The sequence below is a fragment of the Rhododendron vialii genome, chromosome 4a (assembly GCF_030253575.1).
Source record: "Rhododendron vialii isolate Sample 1 chromosome 4a, ASM3025357v1".
Classification (NCBI taxonomy): domain Eukaryota; kingdom Viridiplantae; phylum Streptophyta; class Magnoliopsida; order Ericales; family Ericaceae; genus Rhododendron; species Rhododendron vialii.
The window spans coordinates 33,158,479-33,185,034 of record NC_080560.1 but is presented as its reverse complement, the minus strand read 5'-3'; the positions used below and the strand labels follow the sequence as shown (position 1 = coordinate 33,185,034).

General features: G+C 37.1%; 2 protein-coding genes across 2 annotated transcripts; both read left to right on the top strand.

Moving 5' to 3' along the window:
- The first annotated feature begins 4,370 nt into the window (after positions 1-4,370).
- Positions 4,371-5,234, top strand: LOC131322779 (transcriptional regulator SUPERMAN-like). The gene has a single exon (XM_058354236.1). The coding sequence runs from the start codon at positions 4,433-4,435 to the stop codon at positions 5,207-5,209; it is 777 nt and encodes a 258-aa protein (XP_058210219.1). The 5' UTR covers positions 4,371-4,432; the 3' UTR covers positions 5,210-5,234.
- Positions 5,235-21,327: 16,093 nt separating this feature from the next.
- On the top strand, positions 21,328-22,725 carry LOC131323923 (uncharacterized). Its single transcript, XM_058355758.1, has one exon. It carries the CDS (start codon positions 21,328-21,330, stop codon positions 22,723-22,725), a length of 1,398 nt encoding a protein of 465 aa, XP_058211741.1.
- Positions 22,726-26,556: the final 3,831 nt, after the last annotated feature.

Below are 26,556 nucleotides of genomic sequence, written 5' to 3'. Positions count from 1 at the left end.
TTTGATAATTGCAGTGAAACAATTATTATTTCCATTCGAGCATATACAGTACTCCCTCAATCTGTCTCTAAATAAATGTTCGGCACACAAATCTAGGCGTTTAAAAAAAATATGCATTTTTCCGTAAAAAGAATCAAATTATTTTCACAAAATCAATAGATATCAATGAGTTCTTTTAAGTTGTGAATTTTTTTGAATATTCTAACAAAAAAAAATCCTAAATTTGCACGCCGAATATTTATTTAGGAACGGAGGTAGAGTCCATAAGAAGGGGAAAAAACAAATGTAATCAGCAGTGTTGGTCCAAATAGCAACCCGAGGAGGGCTCAAATATAACGCGGAATTTTAAAAAACTAATTGCAATTTATCCAACTACAATTCCAATTTCAATGATATGCTATTTTATTCATGCAATATTGATATGCAAAACGGAAAGTAAAGAGAGTAGGGAAGAGAGAATCGAACACAAGGATTAATAGTGGTTCGGTCTGTAACTGCACGGCCTAGTCCACTCTCCAAGTGTCCAACTTGAGATTTGCTGCACCATCTCTAATAGTGACAATCTTCTAGCTTCGCGGGTGCTAGACAACATTTACAACGAACAATTATCCCCAATTGCTCCGACTAATTTTGACTCTGGTGCTAGTCACACCTAACCCAACTAGTTTTGACTCCGGTGCTAATAACACCTAATCCTCAAGTGATTTTCTCTCCAAAACCACTCACAAAAAGATAATTCTCTCAAGAATACGAATAAAGGTGTACAATCTCTTTTACAATAAACTTCAAGAAACAACACTCAAGCTATTGTAGATATTCAAGATGTAAGCGTAGGGTTTGATAGAGAGATTCGCAATAGAAAAGCTCACTGAATTTTTTCTCCAGAGATGTGTTGTATTGTCTTCATTCTTCTACTGTATTTATTCTTGGAGAATAAGACTTCAGACATGTGGAAGCTCCACTGGCCGTTGGAAATATTGAGCTCCAATCCTTTTCCTTTCCAAACGTTTACATCTTCCATCTTGAGCAACATCAACTACAATCAAGCCTTCAATTTGCCGAAATAATATAAAGCTTCAAGTAATACTAATTCAATTGTCCTCCTTGATTAATATTTGCTTTCCATATGGGTCTTTATAGCCAATCAAAAATTAGGAGAAGATTTGTCCTTTTAATCTTCTTCCTTTTGATTTCAATCTTGACTATTGGAGATACATAGGAATTTGGTGTAGAATGTTCCCATGTGTACTTCAACCAAATCCTATAAAATAAATAATAATTCAAATGAGTATCAAATATTACAATATTAATTATATTTCAATTCCAATAAAATATGTTTTGTTATCATCAAAATCAATAAGGTATTCCATAGAAACCTTTGGACTAACAAGCAGAGTAAGGGCAGCACTAATGCCATGATTGAAGTGGTTGGATCATGGGCAGCACTAATGCCATGATTAAAGTGGTTGGTTAACTTGGTTCATGAAACACTGATTTACTTGTATGTTACTATTTACAAGCGTGTATCTTATGACTCAGGTGTTTGAATCAACTTACGTACGGAGCAGACATTTATTTTGGATTCTGTTGATCCAAAAAGCTTTGTGATTCTTCTACTTTACCTTTCGGATATAGCGCAGTTTAAAACTGTCCCCTTAGCAATAGATGCAACATCAATTGATACAAGGAAAAGTCTAATTTGCTAGGCACACAAAAAAAACTAAGAAAAAACAACTCTATTTGGTAGAAGTAACCTAAAAATGATAGAAACATGTAACGTGGCATGGGGGATGAAAATAGTAACAGTTAGATCTATTTTGGTGTCTTTTTGTCTCGGTCTTCGTAGTAGTTTTCTCTTAATTTTTACTAGATTCAAGTCACATTTTACGTTACGTCATTCGTCTCGACGTGAGGACTCATAACAGTGTAAATGTGTAGACCAAAGTTGAAAAAAGTTCACGAATGAAGAAAAAAGTTCCAAAAAGATAAATAAAAAAATAAGAGAATCTTTTAGCATTTTAGCATCATATTATACGAACTTTTTTCAATTTCTATATTTATATTGTTCTACTAGTTCTTTTCGTCGACACAAATGATATATGTGACATAAAAATAAAAAAAAATAAAAAAGGTTAAGTAATACCCACGGTCTTTAATACTACTAACAATTACTTTTAGTCCAAACTCAACCATGTGGTATCGTAAGGCAATTGGGGGATGGTGTTGTGCAGTGGTATGCGTAGCATCGTGTTGCACTTCTGAGACGTCGGATCATGTATCTAACGGTTTGGATCTCATATTGGCAATGAACGGCTCTCAGTTGTTGGTTGCCGAGATGAGGTTCGAGCCGTCGGATGCACGATCCGATGGCCCAAAAGTGTGCACCTCACTGCACAACACCAACCCGAAGACAATTGGAAGAAGGAAAAATGATGAGATAGGGGGTTTCGGTTTTCTCTTTTTCTTAGCACATTCATTTCTTTCTTTAATACTAATAACAATTGCTACGCCCTGGGCACAGTATAGCAAAACCGTTCTATACATGGCCAATCAAACAATGAACAATTTATGAATGTTCTGCTCCCATCCCTTTCAATCATTCTTTGACACCATTTTCATGCCAAAAATTGGTAGAATGGTACTTTTATCTCTTCTCAAGTTTATTTAGGCAAGGCATGGGTCACGAAGCTCCAAGTGTTCGTCCGATTCTTGGAGCTAAGCTGTAAGAAGATAGTTTTTTGTGATTTTTTTAGTTTCAGAATAGATGCGTGCATTTGAACCCTGAGCACATATACGTACAGGTACTTAAGTGCAGGCAGTTGACCAACAAAAAAGAAAACATATATCGTTGTGAGCTAGAGACTGCATCTAAATTGCTTGGCCCAAAATAACGGGCCGTAGTGAATTCCCATTAGGAAAAGCCCGCTTATATAACTAAGCAGACATCATTATCAATGTACTAGCAACTATTTAATTAATTGTTAATGTTAATTACCCATCATTAAGTGATTAATTAACCAGCATTAGTAAGACTAATTAATGTTGGGTTCGTGAAGGTGTAGAAAGTAGCTTCTCTTTGTATTCAAACCAACTTCTTACGGCTTAAGTTTCAATCGAAAATCTTGTTCAACTATGATTGAAGGATTTTGTAAAACGGTGACACATCGTGGCTCGTTGATATGGTGTTGTCGATTCACTCATTTTCGGCCACATGTGTTTGAGACGGAGTCTCAAGCACAAACGGCGCCGAACATGAACAACAGATTAATGACACCACGTCCAGGTGAGCAGCAGCGCATTGCGGTTCCTACAAACCCCTGGCATGCATATATTATCGTTCACGGCCTAAATCCATATGCTCCGAAAGATGAGACAAATGCAAAAGGACACATACCTTCTTCCCCAGCTATATATTTTATACTAACTCTCTTCAAGTAAAATAAAGAAGAAAGATTGTTCTGTTTAAGAGATTCTGCTTAAATGGAGTAATAAAAATGCATGTCTTCATCCTCAACTTTTTGCAACTAGAACCTCCTTGTAGTTATAATTCCCATCTAAGTTGAGGCCCGAGGAAGACTAGGAGAGAGAGGACATATTTGACAAAGAGGTGACACTTTTCGATGGAAGTACACTAATAATTATTGCGGCTTTGTTTGTTTTTTATTTTAACTTTGTTTTATTTTTATTTTTTAATTATTATCCTATTTTTTTCTTCAATTATTATCCTATTTTTCTAATTATTATTTTTATTTTTCTCTCTACTCATTACCCATCTCTCTTATCATTACTTTATTTTTCTTTTCACACAATACCAAAACTAAAATACCCAAAAATGAAAATCAAACAAAACATGCATATTTATCGTAAAAATACAAATGGGAAGTGTACCGTAACAATAGGCTTTGTCTAGAGTTTTCTTTTAAAAAAAGAATAAAGGCTTTTGGTTCAATTATTTTGTGGCCTATAAATAAGAGTCAATGAAATATTATTTATATGATCCACATCGATTATTATATCAATTCCTATTTTTCATTGACTGCGTAAAAATTCAAGTTGTTCAAGTGCCAATAAATATCAAATCGACTTCCACTAGTGTGAAAGAAAATTGGTTTTCTGAAACAGGGGCGGCACGTGCCACCCCACCCCCATTTACCCTCCCCCCGCCCTGCCACAAGATACACGTATACGTAACATTTGGAGCACCAAGTGGATTTACTCCAGGAGCATACAATAATTTTTCGATGAAGTAGCTATATATACTGAAACAAAAAAACTACAGTACCCACTCCCACCACCATATCACCTTTCCACAACCATCTTTCAAAAACTACAAACATTTCTCTTCAAAACCATATATATTTTCCTCCTCCACCTATTCTCTCTCGATCACTTTCAATCATTTCAATCACATCCCTGCCTGTAGTGCTGCGCAATGGAGAAAACAAAAGACTCATGGACGTGGTCGAAGCGAAAATATAATTCCATCTCTCATCTTCAACCTCCAACCCACCCTAATTCCTATCGCGATTCTTGGGAAGAACAGGCTTTCGCAGTGGATGCAGCCGGCGGGCTCATTGGAGGGTGTGTTTGGCCTCCGCGTTCGTATTCTTGCAGCTTTTGTAGGCGAGAGTTCCGGTCAGCTCAGGCCCTGGGCGGGCACATGAATGTCCACCGGAGGGATAGGGTGAGACTAAACCAGTCTCCCTATCCCCACAATGACGAAACTCTTCATAAACACCAAGACCATGATCAAGACCACATTCCAAACCCATGTACATCCTTAGGTTGTAACCCTAATCATCCCGGACCTGACCGGGTTGTCTTTTCATCGCCCTCGTTGGCATCTAGGGTTTTTTCACCAGCTCTGCTTGCAACACAAGAGAATCGCGATGAAAGGATCTTTCTCCCTACTGTATCTCCTCCGAATACTATCGAAAATCTTCGTATCCAGTCCACTCCTACATCGCGGTCAAATTTGAAGATGGTTGTTTGTCAAATTCGCCCAGCCGGTGACGGAGAGGAGGAGGAGGAGGGTATGAGTTGCAAGAGAAGGAGAACTACTGATTCAAATTCAAGTTGTGATCGAAATAGTACTCCTCTTCAATCAGAAGTACTTGATCAGCTTAGTTCTACCTCAACGGAGGAAGAAGAAGAAGAAGAAGTAGATCTTGAGCTTAGGCTCGGATATCATCAGCCTGAGGTGATGTAGAAAAGAAACAACTTAAGTTCTGCTTATTTGATCTGTCTTTTATCACAAAAAATAAAAAAATAAATCTTTCTGAGTAATTGTATCTGATTTAATACTATGTTATTACAGATGACAAGAAAGATTGAAACTGATATCCGACTGATCGATGCATGTTAATTTTCAAGTGTATGTATCAACTGAATCTATTGGGATCATGAGGCATGTGAGTGGAGGAAAACTAAGGAGTAGAGAGATTTATTTTCAAAAGAGATTTTTTCCAATCTCTCAGTTCTTCGGTTTTGTTCTTTCGGTTTGTTTGTCATGGTTTTGGAGTTGGTCTCTTGGCTTTAGTTTGTTTTGGTGTCGCCTGTCGCTGGGTTGCTTTTAGCGGTTGTTCGATTTTTGGTGTTTGCTTGGGGTGTTTTTGGTTAACATCTTTCCTCCTTTTGGTTTTGGTTCTCGGTGACGTGTGCAGGTGTGCTCGTGATTCCTTTAATATTTGTAATCCTTCCAAAGATTAATAAAAATACTTCTGGCCGATCAAAAAAGTATGTTATTCACAGATGTGACAAGAAAGATTGAAAACCATATCTGGTTGGTGTTAGGCTTTCAATTCATTGTATGCCATAAATTGAATCCATTGGGATGAAGAGGCATGTAAGTGAAGGAAAACTAAGAACTAGAGAGATTTTTTTTTTTCCTAATTTAATTTCAAAAGAGATTATAGAAATTAGAAAGTGATATGAAAGGATATAAATACCGGCTCCTACGAATTGATCATTTTGGGTTGTGATATAATTACAATGTTATATATATACTGGGTTGAGAAAATTGTGAGTTTTTATTTTTATTTTTTATAACTCATAATTGTTTTTCTTTTATCTTCAAAAGTCAGAATTGTTAGAATAACAGATTTGGAAGAGGAGTTGAACTCCTCACCTCATTTCTTACACTCCTAATATTGCCAGCGTTGGACCAAAGGCTAGACCTCTTGAATTCATAATTGCTAGAAATTTTCAAGCAAATATTAGGAATTTCAATATGTGACAAAGGAAGTGCACACAAATGACATCTAGACCCTGTTTGATTTGGATTTTGATGGAGATTTAAAAAAATTTGTTAGATATCATGCCCAAGAATTTTGAAACCCCAAAATGAGCAAGGCCCTAAGCTTGCATTGCAGTAGATTAGTGCTATTACGAGCTTACAGCACAAGCCAAGGAAGCGGCGGCTTCGGGTAGCAAAAACAATTTTTGGAAAAATGACGGCCAATAACGTATTATGATAATTTATACCTGCCAAGGATATTTTTAGCATTAACAAATATTTTTAGTATGTCCTTGATGAGTATTAATTATCAAAACACGTCCTAGACCGTCATCTTCCCGAATTGTTAAAAAGATGGGGCCCTAATATTAGGTTAACTTATTTTTTGTGTAAGCCTACTACACATGTATAAGTAGGCCCAAAATACTTATGGCTCTTTACGTACATATACCAGTTGCAGTTGCGTCTAAGGAAAAAACACTTTTCAAAATTAAAATCGATCAAAGTTTATCGGTCAACGTTGTTTCGAGTGGGGCGCACATGTCATCTACTCATCCACATCCAAATATGGAATGTGAATTTGTCTATTTTCCCAGTGTCCCACACCTTAAATATTAGTAGTACTCCAACGTAGCTTAATATGATCAATAAAGTGTACTGTTTCCCTTTGGTTTTTAATCACTTTTCTGTCTACTTCTCAATATCCCTCCAAGATTGCCCACCAACTCCGGCCAGGGAATCACTCCACTTTTTTAAATCTCAAAGAGAATATTGTGTCATGACTTATTGGCGCAATTAAACTACGCATCCTTTTTTGTTTTTTTCCCTTCTGCAACTAGAAATTAGCTACCAAACCCTAATCCTAATCTGTACAATGAAACAATACAAAATTAAGAGAGAGGGGAATAAAGAATGAAACCCTTCTAATCCTAACTCTACCTAATGTATTCTTGCTAGGTAGTAGTAGCTATGAGAGATGCTGCCGAGCGGCCCATCTGGCCGCTCATCTCGGTACGGATCCAGGGCTTGAATCTAATTCGAGTGTATATAAATTTAGACCGTTCGTTACTTAAATTAAGATCTAAATCGTCGATTATCGAGATGAACGGCCGGATAGACCGCTCGACAACGCTGCTAAGCGGGGATGCTTGGCAGCATCTTGTTGGAAATTTGCGTTGCTGGAACTTTTTCAAGTTACAAAACTATCATTTTGGATTCTACTAGCTAGCGCACTTATTTCCTCTCGAGGAAAGGTGAATTTGAAGATTGTCTGAATGATCGATTTGAGGTCATTTTCGATGAGGGTATTTCAATTTAATGATGCTTTTGAAAGTGAGAAGACGGAAAACGATAGGTAAGAGTAGTGCAAGTAGGGTGATAATAGAGCCAAACGAGCTGAGCAGATGATTGATTAAGCTTGGTTTGAAAATATAACGAATTTCAAAAATATATTTAAGTTTAACTTGTTTATGAGACGAGTCAATCTCAAATGAGCTTTAACTAAGCCAAACACAAGACGATCTTAAGCTTGGTTCATTTAGCAGCTCTAAGTTATCTATTACGGAGTAATTAATTTGTCATTCAACTCTTTGTTGCATGTTTTTTCTTTGGAAAATAATTGACACTCTAATTTTTTTATAACGGCCCTCCAAAATTTGTCTTTCAGTTTTTTGCTATGTATAATTTTTACACTAAAAGACAATTTTTACACCTTGAAAAGGTTATTTATCGAAATATCCAAAATTGTAATCTACCATTGGTTTTTGCCTTCAACAACCTTCTCTGAAACCACTACACGTATTAAAAACAAAAACTCATTGGATCTGTAGCTTTAAGTTTAAGAGCATTGGGAATGGGCTTTTATGCAGTGTCTTGTGGTCCAAGTCCTATCCAATTTTGAATTTCGTAGGCTTCTCTGAGGCCCAATAAAATTATACGAACTATTCACTTTGTACACTTTACGGCCATGTTCTTTTGAACTTAACTTAAATTTGAGAATTTTATCCTTATTTAAATTTTCTTTTGGATTTGTTGATTTTGTGCCAAATTTTTGTGGGTTATTGATTCGTCTCAACAAGAAGAATCGGAAAAGTAAATTTTTTTTTTTACTTTTACTCAAGTATTTTGAGAAATAACTATTTTTTAGTGAAAAAATATCATTTTTTTTTGGCTAAAAGTGGTTATTTGTCAAAATACTTGGGTAAAAGTGCCAAAATTTTACTTTTCCTATTCCTCTTGTCAAGACAAATCAATAACTCACAAAAATTTGGCGCAAAACTAACAAATGCAAAAAAAAATCAAATAAGGACAACTTTCATGTTTAAGTTAAGTTCAAAAGAATAAGAAAAGACCAATATTTGAGGGATTAGGTCTCGGACTGGGCACATGATTGTTCTTAGTTTAGTGTAGGAATATGATGCCGTTCTCCTCGTTCTTGTTAGTCTTTGCAACAATTTCAATGATTAATAAAAAAAATTGCTGTTCAAAAAAAAAAAAAAAAAAAAAAAAAAGACCAATATTAATGCATGCCAGAAATCAGTTTGGTATGAAACTAGTTGTGCAAGAAAATATAGCGTGTTAAAGTTTCAAACTAGCCCACTTTTTTCAAAAGAAATTTGGCAGCCCATTTGTTCTGTAGCGGACGATAATCTTCTTAGCAAAGTTTACAAACTGAAATGGTTTCGACTTTTTTTTTTTTTAAAGGGAAAATGAGAGCCCATGACGTGTTTTGATAATTAATACCCGCTAAGGATATGCTGAGAATATTTGTTATTGCTGAAATGTCCTTGACAAGTATTAATTATCAAAACACGTTATTGACCGTCATTTTCCCTTTTTTTTAAAGACTCGAAATAGCCTCACAGAAGCTTCAAACTAAAACGAGACTGGGCCATACGGAACTGGGAATGAGCCCAGTCTTCCTAAGTTGGCGCCAATGTGAAAAGAAGAGGTTTTCGCCAAAACGATCGAGTACCCCGTCTAATTTTGTACTCCTTTCGGATTTCAAGTGGTCCAGTCATCTTCTTGACCTCGATAGCGACAGAGATCTATAGAGACCATCAAACACGGATGGAGTACTATAAATAGTGTAGTAAAAGAGCTTGATACCACTCGAGGATGAGGTTTTTCCGTAGAAATAAATAAAGAGTCATCATGAGTGTGAATGTAGTATTATTCCTAAGATGTCAATAGGAACGGTCAAGTGAGAAATTGAAATCATTGACTTAACGTGTTGAAAAGCAAATAAAAAATGGACAATGGCAGCTAGCACAACTGTAAAATGGAAAAGAAAACTAGTGAAAGATAGACAAACATGAGAAAGCAAGAATTGTGTAGTAGACCGGAATGGATACTAGACGCAATCATGCATGGTTGGATTTTAACAGGTGTTGGATTTTTCATCTTTATTTATATTGTGTGAATATATACAAAGGGAGTTTTTCCTTGAAATCACCGTGTGGAACTATGGGTAAAGCACACAAGACACCCAACACTATGGATATCTTTCACAAACCCCACCATGGGTAGATCCCAACATGGGAGCCATGGTTTTTTCATTTTAAAGTAGGCAATTAGTCCATTAAATGAGAGATGAATTTTTAGTCAAATCGATAGAAGAGATCATTTATATCATGTATGAAGTACAAAGTACGAGTCTGGGACTCTACTTCAATTGTGTCGCGAGATAATCAAACCCAATAACTCAACCAATATCAGAAATAAGTCCATCATAGGGAAGAATACCCAAAAGAAGAAAGGAAAAGCTTGTCTATGGGAAGAATACCGACGTGTGTGTGGGGGGATTCGTACTCATAACCTTCTAGTGAGATGTAAGAATCTTGATTAAATGAGAGATGAATTGGAGAATTGAGAATCTAGAAGTTAAATCTGGAGAAACTTTTTGGATTCTCAATACAAATTTATACAACACTATTCAGCCGTGTATATATATATATATATATATATATATATATATATATATATATATATATATATATATATATATACGGTGCGGTTCTGGAGACAACTACGGAGTAATTGACACCTAAAAAAACACCTTATAGTTTTCGATCAAATTTTGATGATCTGAGCCGCTCAATGTGATCAGAACGTGATTTTAAGGGTATTCGCGAGAAATTAACAAAAAAAATGACCGAAAAAGACTTGATCTGAGCACTTTTTAGCTTAGATTTAATGAACGATTCAATTAAAAACTGTTCAAAATAAGCACTTCCCAATCTATGTTTTGCTAATTTCTCACGGGCACCCTTAAAATCACATTCTGCATATATTGAATGGTTCGGATCATAAAAATTTGATCGGAAACTATGAGATTGATATTTGAGGCGTTTTTTTAATTAGATGTTCACATTCTGCACACATTATCTAAATACTTTTACATATTCTGGTTAAAATTCAAAAAAGAATAATGATATCCAATTCAAAATTCAAAAAGTAATTGGCTCCCAAACTCAAACACCCCGTTACCAAACTATGAATATGAAGAGAAGTGTCTTTTTGTAAAATAGTATGAAGAGTTCGATTGAATTTCTATACTGTTTCTTTGGTTTTTCGGTTTTTCCTGTACTTTACTTTTTCCTATATTACAGACCGATTTATTTTGTTCCTCGACAATTAAGATGCCAGCAAATTTCATTTCTCCTGTAAATGAGAATTTTCTAAATTCCTATTAAGTCACTAATTTACTTTTTCTGCCAAAAAAAAAAAAAAAAAACCAATTGAATTGGAAACCCTCCAAGCAGAGCCGGTGGGTCCTGAGATGGAAATGCTAGGCAACCTTCCCATTTACGCTAGACTTGAAAAAAAAAAAAAAAAAACCCATTGAATTGGAAACCCTCCAAGCAGAGCCGGCGGGTCCTGAGATGGAAATAATACTATTTTTTCAAATTATAGAAGAAAAGTCCATGTTAAGTTCTCAATTCAAATAAATATAAAACCTACAGACTTATCCAAAAAAAATATATAAAACCTACAGATGCAATTATTCTCTTATATAAAATTCAAATGATAATGTCACTCGCAAACCGTGTCACTATAAACACTTAATTAATAAGCTATCACGCATTAAAATAGACACGGTGAATAAGCCTTATTATCAGTACAAACATATTTTTATAAGAAATGCGAAAGTAATGATCATCATCGCATATACTCTTGTCATGATCGATACTTTTGACGTTTCGAACCATTCATTGTTCTTGAACTTTCAAGAAGTTTCGTTGTATTGTTGTTTGAGAATAAATTCTTTACACCGCCGGTGTAAACATTTATTTCCTCCAAATCAATTGTATTGCGACACGTGTTAAAACAGTGGTCCCAATTAATAAAACATGGCGACGTGGCGCAATACAATTGATTTGGAGGAAACAATTGTTTACACTCGCAGTGTAAAGAATTTATTCTCTTGTTGTTTTTATAAGAAACGCGAAAGTAATGATCATTGCATAATGCATATACTCTAGTCATGCCTGGATGGATCTATTTTGTGAGTTCCCCCCACGCCCGTACAAACTCAAGACATGCCCTACCAGGCGCAAATGAAGATCTCTGTTTGAACGAGGTCACTTTCAAAGTGAACCCTGCTCTCTTTTTCTGTTTTCCATTTTAAAGGTCTTTTGTGGGACCGGACTGGTCAAGTCATCTTCTCGAACTTGACTAAAAAATCATTTTTCCTTGACCATGACTAAAGTAATCTTTTTGTTTGGAATTATTGGAACCCAAATGTGAATGCAGTGAATAGAAAGTACTGACTGTGAAACACGGAAATCTGAAATGATTCCATCGAAGGGACATTCTATAAGCCAACAAGGCAACAAAGACAATTGATGGGACTTCATAGTACGTAATACCCAACAGACATGGTTGATTGCTTTTGTTAGTAGTTCCAAAAAGCCGCGCTCTCTTTTGCTTGATAGTAATTTTCTTCAACATATGACACATTTTTTTAAAGACATAGTACAGATTAGCTCCTTAAGATTTGATCGTTTGACAAATGACCTCCTTGAATTTTAATGATGAACAAATTAGTTCCTTGTGGGTTTTGGAATAAAGTGCATCTCTAACTCTGTTAACAGAAAATATTAAATGATTATTATACCCCTGTACTTTGTTTTAGGATAAATTACATATATATATATATATATATATATATATATATATATATATATATATATATATGTCTTCTCCTCCCTTCTCTTCTCTCTCCCTCTCCCTCTCCCTCTCCCTTAGAAAACGTAAATTGACAAAAAAAAAAAAAAGTATTACTTTTTTCAATAATATTGGCCTAATTGTTTCCTGTTTTAATTTTCACAATTTTAGAAATTAAATGTGAAAGTATGTAGTTGAAAAAAAAAAAGACTTGAAAGTAGAGAGAGAGAAAACATGCCAGAGAGAGAATGGAAATTTCGACACCCAATTTCAATCGGATACCCTCTGTAGCATACCCAATCCAAAATCCAAACCAAAATTAAACAATTATTATTTCCATTTTGCATTACTTGAATTAATTTCTACCGATCAGAAATTGGGCATCATACCTCTATCTAAATTCTGAACCCAAATCAACAATCGGAATCACAAATCGAATCGCAAATGGGTTAGTACAATTGATGCTTTCCCAATCAAAAATTGGTATTATTTTGCGTCTGAGGAGTTGATCCTCCATTGGATTGTGGACCAGCTTCTCAAATATTCAAGCTATGAAGTTGGAGATGTCCTCCTTCTCCTGGTGTGCTATAAAATCAAATGGGGTAGCTAATTGGGTTGCCCAAGCCATGCGTGAGAAGAATTTATCAAAAAAGGGGACCCAGAGAGAGAGAGAGAGAGAGAGAGAGAGAGTCCAGTAGTGGCGTCAATGTTTATACCAGATCTCGAATCCCAACCTTCTCAGGTTCTTCCATTTCAAGAACTGTTTGGGGATCGACTTCTGCACTAGTTTTGATCCATTCGGTCACTCTTTTAATTGATTTCATTTTCTGTGCATTCGGTTTGAAGAAGCACAAAGGAGTCAACAGGATGCAGAGGAGATGGACAGTGGGTTGTGATTTCTAGATCTATTTTGGACCATGGTGGAGTCTGGCAGAGAGGGTTTTGTTATTTGGGAGGATATTGTTGGGGAAGATAATGGAGAACGGTAGTGTGGTCATCTTACATCAAAATCTATCTTTATTTTAATTTTTTTTCATTCCCACTCTCAAAATAGGCGTGTGTTTTACATCTTTTGTTAGTTTGGAAGGAAAATATAACGATAGCACTTTAATTCAAAACAATAGGGAGGTGAACTGGTCATTAGGAAAATACAGGGGGGTCATCTGCCAAAGTGACAAACCACAGGGAAGTAATCCGTACTTTGTCCTTTTTTTTTAAGTTACTTGTATTCCATTATTTATTGAGTTGTAGTTTTTTTTTTTTTTTTTTTAATTTTCTAGATGTAGTAATTATGTATAAAATTAGGGTGAAAATAATCTTTATTTGTAATTAAGAGTGATTGGATCGAATGACAAAACAGCAGCACGACTTCGCGGTCTCAGCTGTTTTATTGTATTAGAAAATAAGAAATACAAAAAATCAACATAGAGTATAGGACATGTGAAATATCTATAAATAATGGATGAGATTATATGAATTTCTTGATTATTTACATTGTGTACTCTGTGTTTGGTTTGAACGTCACAAAGATGAGATATACTATATGGTCGACAAAGAGATTTGTACAATAATTGTACAATAATAATAGCAACTTCTCTCCCACATGTGGTTACTAAATTAATAATCTCACTATGTACATACTAAATTAATAATCTCACTATGTACAACTATTAGTCGTTGAAAATAAATAGTCCATATCGTACATGTCTATCAAACACAGAATTAACTAGGCGAAATCATGTTTGGGATGTTGGGACAGGAGGGAGACCATTAATGCACGCAAACCCACATAATGATTTAAAAAAAAAACTCCCTTTGTATATATTCACACACAATATAAACAAAGATGAAAAAACTCTCTGGGAACCATATGCCGGTTCCTCTCCTGGAAGCCGCAGACCGGCTCTCCACGCTCGCCTCACCCACCCCCTCACAATATACTATACACCTAACCCTAATAGGGTTTACAAGCTATATATAAAGGGACTATATGTAAAACACACAAGACACCCAACACTATGGAAATCTTCCACAAAGCCCCCACCACTATGGGTGGACCCAACATGGGAGCCATGGTTTTTTCATTATAAAGTAGGCAATTAGTACATTAAATGAGAGATGAATTTTTGATCAAATCGATAGAAGAGATCATTTACATCATGTATGAAGTAAAAAGTACGAGCCTAGACTCTACTTCAATTGTGCCTCGAGATAATCCAACCCAACAACTCAACCAATATTAAAAATAAGTCCATCATAGGGAAGAAACAAAAGAAGAAAGGAAAAGCTTGTCTATGGGAAGAATACCCACATGTGTGTGGGGGGATTCGTACTCATAACTTCCTAGTGAGATGTAATAGTCCTGATTAAATGAGAGATGAATTGGAGAATTGAGAATCTAGAAGTTAAATCTGGAGAAACTTTTTGGATTCTTAATACTCCATCCGTCCCCTTTTTAAAGTTCAGTATTTCATTTTGGGCTGTTCCTTAATAAGTGTTCATTTCGTAAAGTTAGTGGGTAAAAATTGGTATATTTTCCATTTTGCCTCTAAAAATAGATTCCAGTTTGAAAAATTAGTGAGTAAAAGTGTAATGATGACGTCTGCATAGAGGGTAAGTAGGGAAAATGAAGGTAAAAGTTGAAGTGAAAGGTATAATGATGATATTTTCTTAATAAGTTATAGTTACGAAGCGGAACATTTTAAAAGGGACGGAGGGAGTACAAATCTATACACCACTATTCAGCAAAATCTATTATACACACACACACACACACACACACTTACCGTGCAGGACTTCCCTTTCTCGATCGATTCAGTAAAAAAATGATCGGGTAAAAAACTGCTCGGATCAAGCCCTTCCCGATCATTTTTTTTTGCTGATTTCTAGCAGGTACTTTGAAAATCATGTTCTGAACACATTGAGTGGCTCGGATCGTCGCAATTCGATCGGGAAAGGGGAGTCCCGCATGGTAAGGCCGTGCGGGATCCCTTATAAAATTCAAAAAAGAATAATGATATCTAATTCAGAATTTAAAAAGTGATTGGCTCTCAAACACCCCGTGACCAAATCATGAATATGAAGAGAAGTGTCTTTTTGTAAAATAGTATGAAGAGTTCGATTGAATTTCAATACTGTTTCATTGATTTTTCCTGTACTTTATTTTTTCCTAAATGAGAGCATGTACAACAATAGTTGTGTATTTTAGCTACCCAATAGTTCATTTTTTTTTTTCATTTTACCTACTCAAATTTCTCTCAACCCCAAAGCAATACTCTCTATTACTATATCTATACTTATAAAATACTATAAAACAAAAGTACTGTTCATCTTGTACTTCTTTTTTTTTGAAAAGGCGAGAAAAAATTTATTAATCTTTGGAAACAAATTACAAAGATTAAAAGGACCCTAAACAGTATCAAGCCGGAGAAAAAGCAAACCCATACAGGGAAACAACAAACTCTAGCAATCATATGCCGAGAAGAACCCAAAGGGAGGGAAAAACAAACCAAAGTTGGCAAGAAGCCAATAATGACAGAGCACCAACAATCCCAAATAGACTCCTAACGCCTACGACCCAAAACAACACTCTAAAGAGATACATCCAAAAAACTGAAAAAGAAACACCCCACCCAAAGCCTAAAATTCAAGCAACACCCAAAAAGATACCTAAGTGCCAATCAATGGATGAGAAGCATGACCCTTTGCCAATTCCTCATCTTCGGCTTCCATAATCGCGATTCTTCGAATAACATCCTTTTCATCGCCCAAGTAAGTAAGGCCCATGATCTTATTTACCTCCCAAATAGCCTGAGCCTCGTCAAGGTGAGTCTTGTTGATCCCTTAAGAAGAAATTGGTAAAGCAGCAGCTGCAACAGCGGATCTAAATAGAATGCTTCGTTTTCCAAGATAATGTGGAATAATACCCCAAGCGTAGGGCTTAACACGTCGGTTGAAGCATAATAAACCGAAAATCCGGGATCGTAGCCAAGGGAATAATTATATGGCTTGGTCGGATTTGTAGATGCAAGTAAGGGCTTTCGGCTTTTAGACAGCCAACTTTGTTTTACTTTAAACGGTGGAAATAAAAGGCTAAATTAAAAACGAATTAACTAGAGAAAATATAGGCTAGGTTTAGGAATTATTAACACCCAACACTCGAGCTAAATCACACTCTTCATCCAATTACACAATTTAAGATACTTGATTATAGTTCTCAAATCGGAAGATAAAATGATTTGAGAACCAAGCTAGCTCTAGAATTCATTTGGCAAATACCTCGAGCGACAGAGCTCTAAGCATCATGTGTGGTGGGTAGGCGATGCTCCCACCTACACATGATCAAAGAGGTTAACACCTCGGTGATTTGTCAAACAAACCCAAACCCCATTTCAATTTTCAAATCAAAGTTTAAAGTTTTATTGAGTGCAAAATGCAATTTTTGCCCAAGCCATAAGATGCTAATCATCTCATGACCTAACCTTGAAAACTACTCACTCATATCTAGAGAGATAAGAGCAAACAAAAATCTAGCTAACATAATGAAATAACAAGACTTGAAATAAACTAGAGATTAAGATAGATCGGGAGAAAATAAACAACTTTAATTAAGGTAACAATACCAAAAACTAACAACTAAAGGCAAAAATTAAAGTATTTAAAATTGAAAAATGAAGAACACTCAAGAACAATTTGAATTGCAATGAAATCTAATCTAGATCTAAAAAATTGTACTATTGAATCTATGCTACTTGTTTTTACAAAACAATGACATAAGCTTTTATATCCTGAAGATCCGAGCCTGGAATATTCTCAAGATGCTCAGAAAATCCGCTCTTAAGTTCCTCGGCATCGATGGCAACGGCCTTAGAGTGCTCTACTATGGGGCTCGGCATCGATGTAACACAATACATCCCATCGATGCCGAGGTGGTTAAAGGGCTGGACCACTAAGGGGCTCGGCATCGATGGACCTTAGAACTTGACATCGATGCCGACTGCATTAACCTAGAATTCTGCCTTGGCTGCCTGCCTCTTGCTCGGGCAAATCAGCTCCTGCTCGGGCAAAAATGCTTCGAATCAACTTCTGCTCGAGCAAGTCAGCTCTTGCTCGGGCAAATCAGCTTCTGCTCGGACAATGACATGCCTTACGCCTCGAAAACTCCCCTGTTTGGCAATTCACCTATAAAATAGAACTAGAACACTCTACAGGCAAACAACGTTAACAATAACTAATTAGTAATTAAATTAAACTAAAGCTTAAAGCTAAACACTAGCGCACCCTACATTACATTCTCGGGTGCTTATCATAGAACACAACTTTGCTTCTTTTTTCCGCCTTTCTTCTTGATTTTTGAAATACCTAAGATTTGTTCAATCGACTTCTGCTTCCATTTTCCTTTCTTAGAATTCTTAAACCTCTTTCCCCTCTGCATCTGCATTGAGATCCACAAATAGCAGGATACCATCTAAAGAATCAACCACATCCTCATTATTTATAAAGCCCACTTCTGAAAGATTGTCAAACTTTGTAACACCAACATCATCCAAGGTTTGAGTTGTATCATCCACAATAATGTTGCCATCCCCATTATCTAGAATAGGCTCCGAGGGTTCAAAGTCAGCCACGACCAAATTTTTCCCATCAAGATTAATCTCATTGAGGTTAGGTTCAGTCCCGCCGATTGCCAAGGAGTTTTCACAGTGGGATCCACTCCTTTGGGGTGCATTAAGCTTGGCATGATTAAGCTCCACATGAAACGAGGACCCATTTGTTTCGCTAACTCGTGACACCAAATTCTTGTCCTTCTCTGAATTCCTTTCATCAACTACCACCTTAGTGTTGGGTTCCATCGGAGAGAGTTTGAGAGAGGGAGAGAGAGAACCAATAATTGTTTAAAAGTTAGCTCATGCACAGACCTTCAGTAAAACTACCGAGCCATTCCTCCAAAGCTACTTTACCTTGGCCTTTTTTTGCTACTCTGGTGCAACGCTCTTTTGTGGTTTTCCTTCTCCATTTTACCTAATATTTCCCATATAACTATGTTGGTGTACATGCTCTAAACAGACTGACTTATTTTGTTCCTCGACAATTAAAGTACCAACAAATTTCATTTCTCCTGTAAATGAGAATTTTCTAAATTCCTATTAAGAGTATCAACACTAGCACAGGCAAAATGAAAAATTAGCTACTTTGACTAGGAAAAGGTCTAAAAGGGAGCTGCACCAGATTCTCTAAAAGGGGCTGTAAAATACATCCATGAACAGTTTGTCGGTACCTTTACCGTGGCACTGTTCATCAGGTTTCCAATTTTCTATTCTTTTTCCTCCCCTTTTCTCTCTCTCTCTCTCTCTCTCTCTCTCTCTCTCTCTCTCCCAATTTGCAATTTGGGTTTTGGTGAAAGGAGGGAAAAAAATGTATATTTTAATTGGTGTTAGGTAAATAAATAGTGTTAATGTAGTTGTGAAAGAAAAAGTTGATAGGTAAAATAGAATTGTAAACCGTTCACGAGGTAGTATAGCTACCGACTGATAAACTTGCTCTAAGTCACTAATTTACTTTTTCTGAAAAAAAAAACCCATAAATTGGAAACCTTCCAAGCAGAGCCGGCCGGTCCTGAGATGGAAATGCTAGGCAACCTTCCCATTTACGTAGACTTGAAAAATACTATTTTTTCAAATTATAGAAGAAAAGTCCATGTTAAGTTCTCTATTCAAATAAATATAAAACCCACAGATGCAATTAGTCTCTTATATAAAATTCGAATGACAATGTCACTCGCAAACCGTGTCACTATAAACACTGAATTAATAAGCTACGTCAGGCATTAAAATAGACACGGTGAATAAGTCTATTATCCCCACAAACATATTTTTATAAAAAACGCAGAAGTGATGATCATCATCGCGTATACTCTTGTCATGATCAATACTTTTGACGTTTTGAACCTTTCATTGTTCATGAACTTTCAAGAAGTTTCGCTATATTGTTGTTAATTTTTATAAAAAACGCGGAAGTGATGATCATTGCATAATGCATATACTCTAGTCATGCATAGATGGATCTATTTTGTGAGTTCCCCTCACGCCCGGACAAACACAAGACATGCCCTACCAGGGTCCAGGCGAAATGAAAATCTCTCTGTTTGAACGAGGTCACTTTCAAAGTGAACCCTGCTCTCTTTTTCGGTTTTACTTTTTTAAGGTTTTTTGTGGGACTAGACTGGTCAAGTCATCTCCTTGGCCTCGACTAAAAAATCTTTTTCTTGACCTTGACTAACTACAGTAATCTTTTTGTTTGGAATTATGGGAACCCAAATGTGAAGCAGTGAATAGAAAGTGACTATGAAACACGGAAATCTGAAAGGATTCCATCGAAGGGACATTCTATGAACCAACATGGCAACAAAGACAATTGATGGGACTTCATAGTAGGATCCAAAAGACATGGTTGATTGCTTTACTTTGTTAGCTCCAAAAAGTTTCGCTCTTTTTTGCTTGATAATTTTTTTTTCGACAAATGACACATTTTTTTAATTCACTTGTATCCTATTATTTATTGAGTTGTAGTTTTTTTTAAAATTTTTTCTAGGCATAGCAAGTCTATATAAGATTATAGTGGAAATAATCTTTATTTGTAATTGATAGTGATTGAATCGAATGACAAAATGGCGGTACGACTTTGCGGTCTCAATTGGATCATTGTATTAGAAAATAAGAAATAGGTACAAAAAAATCAACATAGAGTACTAGACATGTGAAATATCTATAGATAATGGATGAGATCATATGAATTTTCCGATTAATTACATTGCGTCCTCGGTGTTTGGTTTGAACGTCACAAAGATGAGATATACTATATGGCCGACAAAGAGATTTGTACAATAATTGTACAATAATAATTATTAGCTTCTCTCCCACATGTGGTTACTAAATTAATAATCTCACTATGTAGAAATATTAGTTGTTGAAAATTAATAGTCCATATCGTACATGTCTATCAAATACGGAATTAACTAATCGTACATGTCTATTCAACACGAAATTAACTAATCGTACATGCCTATCCAATACGGAATTAACTAATCGTAGCAAATATTTTATCTAGAGGAAAACTTAAAAAAATCCAACTCTAAAATTCACTTCCTTGAGGTTAGAATATGCGGAGATCAAGTGCACTGAAAGATGCTTGAGCTAATTTCACCAAAAAAACAAGAAAGAAAAGAAAAGAAAAGAAAAGAAAAAGGCAAACGAAAGATATTCTTGAGCTCGAGTGCTTGACCAGTTGACCTCCGTATCCAAACGTCTCTCGTGTGAAACAACCAACCGTTTCCGACCCCACCTAACCATATTCCTACGCGTGTCTTTCAACCCGCACTTCTCTCTCTCTCTCCTTCTCTCTCTCTCATGGTTCTCTTTTACCATTTCTTCAGGAATTATGCAACTGTCCAAATCCGAAGTCTCCAAAGTCCAAACGCGTCCTCCATAGGCATGAACCCTCTTCGAAGCTCTCCCTTCCATATCCCATTTCTCCCTCTAATATATAACCCCATCCCTTTCCCTCCCAAATCCCCATCCCCTCCCAAAAAAAACCTCACAAATTCAATTGAAACGTATTCGTCATAGATCGTGCCGTTTGTATTTGATTTTATCAACATAAGTCGTGCAGTTTGTATCTGATTTTTATCAATATAGTCCTTACGATTTCTAGAAGATTTTATCGATATAAGTTGTATTAATTCGTCGTCCCGATAAGAATTGAAAAAATCCATGGTTCTCAACACGATGGGGTGGCTGTCGGAAATGGGCTCCCGCGTCGGCGACCACCTCAGGCGCCGCTCTTCCCTCGCCGCCGAAACCAAGACCTCCACCTCCGCCACCTCCACCACCCAAGTCGGCATCCTCGCTTTCGAGACGGCGAAGACCATGTCGCGATTGCTCTCCCTCTTCAAGTCCCTCGACGATGCCGAGGTCTCGAAGCTGCGCAACCAAGTCATGAAATCCCGGGGCGTCGCGTACTTGACCTCGAAAGACGAGTCGTTCCTCCTGACCCTCGCCTGCGCCGAGAGGCTCGAGGACCTCGACAAGGCCGCGTCCACCGTGGCCCGGTTGGGCCACAGGTGCTCGGATTTCGGCCTGAACCGGTTCGACCTCGTCTACACAGACCTCAAGCTGGGCATAATCGATCTGGGAAAGCTCGAATACGGCTCGAAAGATTCCCACAAGAAGATCGAGAAGATGGAGAAGCTGGTCTTCGCCACATCCCGCCTTTACGCCGCGCTGGAGTCCCTAACCGAGATGGAAACATCGGAGAGGAAGCTGCATCAATGGAGGAACAACAGCACCAGCAGGATGGCGTTGCAGGCGCAGGCCACGAGCTTCGACATGTTCAACCAGAAAATAGGTTACCAGCGGAAGCAGGTTACTCATCTGAAGGCGACTTCGCTGTGGAGCCAGACGTTCGACAGGAGCGTCGGTCTCATGGCCCGAATCGTGTGCATCGTCTACGCAAGAATCTGCGTCGTTTTCGGGCCCTTCGTGTCTTTCCTCCCGCACGTCTCCCTCCGCAACGTTCGCTGCTCGCACAGGAGAGATATAATTCGGATCCAGCCCGAGTACTGTTTGATCGAACCCATCAGAGAGCAGGTTCTAACCACCCGGTCTGGGCCTATTCCGACGGTTGCGAAGCCGAAACTGGTCAGATTTCACAGCCAGAAATCGATTTTGTATTCGGCTGATTTGGGGGCTAGCAGCAGCAACAATAACAGGGTGTTTAACGCAGCGGGGCCCGCGACCGTGGGAGGGTCCGGGCTGACGCTGCGTTACGCCAACCTGATTTTGTTGTTGGAGAAGTATTTGGATTCGGGGGTGACGATTGGAGACGACGCTCGGGGGGCGCTGTACGATACGTTGCCGGAGAATCTGAAGACTATGGTGAGGACAAAGTTGGCGAAGAATGTGAGTATCGGGGCGGCGGCGGAGGAGGAGGGAGATGGCGAGTTGCTGGCGGAGGGGTGGAGAGAGGCTATGAGAGAGATAATGGGGTGGCTGGGGCCGGTGGCGAATGACACCGCGCTATGGCAAGCCGAAAGGAGTTTCGGTAAGAGGAGATTCGAGCCAAGGCCTCCAGTTTTGTTGCTGCAGACTCTGCATTTCTCGGATAAGGAGAAGGTGGAGGCCGCGGTGGCGGAGGTGTTGGTGGGGTTGAGTTTTATTTATCGGTACGAGAATCGACGGGATTCTAGTAACGGTGGTGGTGGTGGTGGTGAGAGGGTTGTGGGTGGTGGTCGCTGCTCTTTTGATGGTGCTAGTTTGAAATTTTGAACTAATAAATTTATCAAGGTTTGATACATAGATTACTTGTATTAGTTGTATATTCTTTAGATAGTTTTTTTTTAATTTTTTGGCTATGGATTGGGCTAATTTTGTACTTGTTTTAGAGAGTGGTCAAGGGTTGATTAGGGGAAAGATGATCTCCGTTAAAACTAGAAGAAATTTGTTCCAAAGGAAATGGAATAGAATTCCATTAATAAGTAGTATGTTGATTTGATGATTAAGTGGTTTGCTGCCCCCAAGGGAGTTGTTCTGTCTGGATTTGGGGTCCTGTGCCCTAAGCCCTCAAAATTTCGAGTTTAAACATCATATTGATCGGACATTTAGATATCCTATACGATCTAGCTAACTTTGTCTTCCATTATAGAATTTCATAAATGTGTTGATTGGATTGCAGTACTGGCTTCTAGGGGTGAAAGAGAAACCGACGGACCAAAAAACCGACCAGTGATTTCCTGGCCGAGTGCGTTGTTCTGTCTGGACTTGTGCTGGGCCTGCTATGCCCTCCAAATGGGGTGTTTTTTTTTTTTTTTTTTTTTCCATATTTTAGAGTTAGCATGGATTAGTGGAAAGTTAGTCAAATGATTATTCATCGAATATTATCTATTGTATAGACCTAGGAAAATAGACCATTGCAGGAAAAAATTGGTAATTACATAATCAAATGACATTTCTTTTGAAAATGTTTACACCCGTTTTTTTGCACTCAGTCTTAGACAAGGCTGGAGGCCATTTAATTAGTATATGTAATTAAGTTGGGCAATGAGATAAAGATATATTGGGCTGAAATCAATGGGCCAAGACAATGTTAAGGGGGCCCGGTTAACTTCAGTCCAATCCAGTCATGGGTTCAAAGTTATGGAGAATGATACCCCACCGCGGTTCCCCCACCGAACCGCCTACCGCACGCACGCCGGGCCCACTCCGGCCACCGGACGGCCGATCCGATCCGTCCAAAAATTCTATAAAAAAAAACGAGTGGGCCTCAGCGAGAATCAACGGCATCCGACGTGTGTAGGTACTTGATCCGAACTTCCAAAAATCAGAGATCCGAGCCGTTAAAAGATGGAAGATTGGTTCAAGCACTTACACATGTCAGATGCCATTGATTCTCGCGTTGACCCACTCGGTTTTTTTTTAAAAATTTTTGGACGGATCGGATCGGCCGTCCGGTGGCCGGAGTGGGCCCGGCGTGCGTGCGGTGGGCGGTTCGGTGGGGAAACAGCGGTGGGGGTATCATTCTCCCAAAGTTATTTAATTATGGGCTATGATAATTTAAAGACCAATAGAGCCCATAATTAATGAAATAGGAGTTAGTATCTCGAAAATTAGGCCTTTTATTATTTAAGAGGCCCATTATCATGTTAAAATGTAATTTGATGGAATTCTAAGGGAAAATAGAAGAAGTCAGTGGGAGTTTCCAAAACATGGCCATTTGGCTAAGTTAAATGATCCATTACCTATCAAGTGCCCACGAAAAGAATGAAATGAAAGAAGCCCGCTGCCTGTCCTAAACCCCCAATAACTACCCATGACTAGAGAAGAACATGTGTGCAATTTAATTAACTGCTAGAAACTGCCAACAAGTTGGTTCGTGTGACACATGTTGATGCAGGATGAAAAGATTATATTATTTAAAAAAAAAATATAAAGTTTCTTATTTTTGCTTTATTTATTTTGTTAGGAATCTTTCAATTATAGAAATAAGTGTCTACATTATTTAATTTTAATTTTAATTTAGTTTATTTAGTTTCCTTTTAAGAATTATTTGATTAAGAAGACTCGATTCTAACTTTGGTAGTTTCCTTTTTCTTTATTTCCGAGTGTGTAGGGTTTCTTGTACTATAAATTGAGTTGTAAGCCTTAGGGCTATTGAGTTTTGATGATTAATGAAATTATAAATGATTAATGAAATTATAAAGAGTGTTCTCTTTTATGCCAAATTCTTTGGTATTCTATGGAATCAACAAAGTGTTTGATGCCTTTATTCTTGGGTATTCTTTGACTAAATAGGTTTAGAGAAGGATTTCGATCTCCGGGTATTCGTTACGAATCAATGGATTTCGAACTCGATTTAGTAGTTCGTTTTTCAATTAGATTCCGTTGCATCAGTCGATTTAGTAGTTCGTTTTTCGGAAGCTAAATTTGTAAATTTTTTATAAATTTGTGTCATGATAATTTTTTATGAATCAATGATGTGTCATGATAATTTTTTTTTATAAATTTGTCTAAAAAATTCGAGTCATACATAATGGTGTTGCTTTTCATTTGAAAATCCGAAAAGAAATGCCAAAACTAAATTTGTTCTGAATGAAAATAGTGTGCAAAGATTCTACTTATAGAGGATGCATTACTGATTCAATAGTGATCTGCACTAGGTACAACGATCTTGACAGTCATGCTAGGAGATAGATTTATCAGTTTCGTCCTCAATGTTAAAGAAATATGGAGGATTAAGTCTTGGCTTGCGAGCCAACTCGAACCGAGTCTTTATTGGCTATTGCTCGGTTTGATAACGAAACAAGCCTAGAATTTGAGTTTGAGCTTGTTTATTTATGTCTCAAGTCGAGCTCGAACAAGCTTTTATCGAGCCGAATCTCGAGCGACTTACGAGCAACTCTGTTTGTTTGCAGCCCTAGTTACCCACTCTGAGCCTGCCTTGAAATATGTTTATATGTAAAATTATACATATCGCTTTATCTATAACTCTTTCCTTTTAAGTATTTTGCTTTTAGGTTAGCAATTTTTAAAATTTTCTTACGGAGTGGGGCGGAAACGAGGTACCCAAAAAGTACCTGATCGGATCCACGTGATAATTTTTGGGTCGGGGTACCCAATAGCTGCCTTGTTGCCATTCCTAAGTGGAACTGTGGGATAATACTAAGGCCCCGACAGCACTGTGGGATAATACTAAGGCCCCGACAGCCCCGTTCTGCTAGCTTATTTAAGTACTTATTTTTTGAATTAAATGTAATATATTGTGAGAGAATGATCTATCTCGTAAAATGTAAAATAAAGTACTTAAGAAAATAAGAATATCAGTCAAACAAGGCCTTAAGACCCCCCTTTGGTTGTGAGAAAGGAGAGAAAAGAAGGGGAGCCTTCATCTTCAAATCTCACTATTTTTTTTTGTGAGATTGAGTGAGAAAAGGAAAGGGTCAGTTAAAAGATTATTATTATTTTATATTTTTTTCTCCATTTCTCATCAAATTTTTCAAGAAATTAACTATAACCCTTTCTTTTCTTTTCTCATGAAATCACTCAATGGCTTTTAGAATACGAAAATGACGACCCATGACATGTTTTGATAATTAATGCCCGCCAAGGACAAGCTAAGAACATTTGTTAATGCTGAAAAAGTCATTGATGAGTATTAATTATCAAAACACGTCATTGACTGTCATTTTCCCTTTAGAATTTGTGTTTGGGTAAGTGGATGGGGTTTGAAGCTTTCATACTACAACTATATATGTCCATTTATGCTTTTGAGAATGAGGTGGGCCTTACGCAATCCGATTATAATGGGCTTATCAATTATGGAGGGCCATCACATTTTGTTTGTTTGTCTATTCCAATATGCATGTTATTTTTTAAATGCTTATATATTTTAATCTATAATTTTAAAAAAAAAATTACTATAAAAAAATCGAGAAATAGTATTATCAAACAAAATTTATAATGCATATTCTTTTACCTTCCAATGAAAGAAATAAACGATTGAAAATTGACAAAAACATCAAAATATACCACAAAAAAAAAAAGGACGGAGGGAATATAATTTTATTGATGTTTAGTAGTAATTATGTAATTTTTTGTTAATAT

Bases quoted from the DNA above. Each gene is read 5' to 3' on its own strand.
- LOC131322779 (XM_058354236.1), top strand. From the start codon at position 4,433: ATGGAGAAAACAAAAGACTCATGGACGTGGTCGAAGCGAAAATATAAT.
- LOC131323923 (XM_058355758.1), top strand. From the start codon at position 21,328: ATGTCGCGATTGCTCTCCCTCTTCAAGTCCCTCGACGATGCCGAGGTC.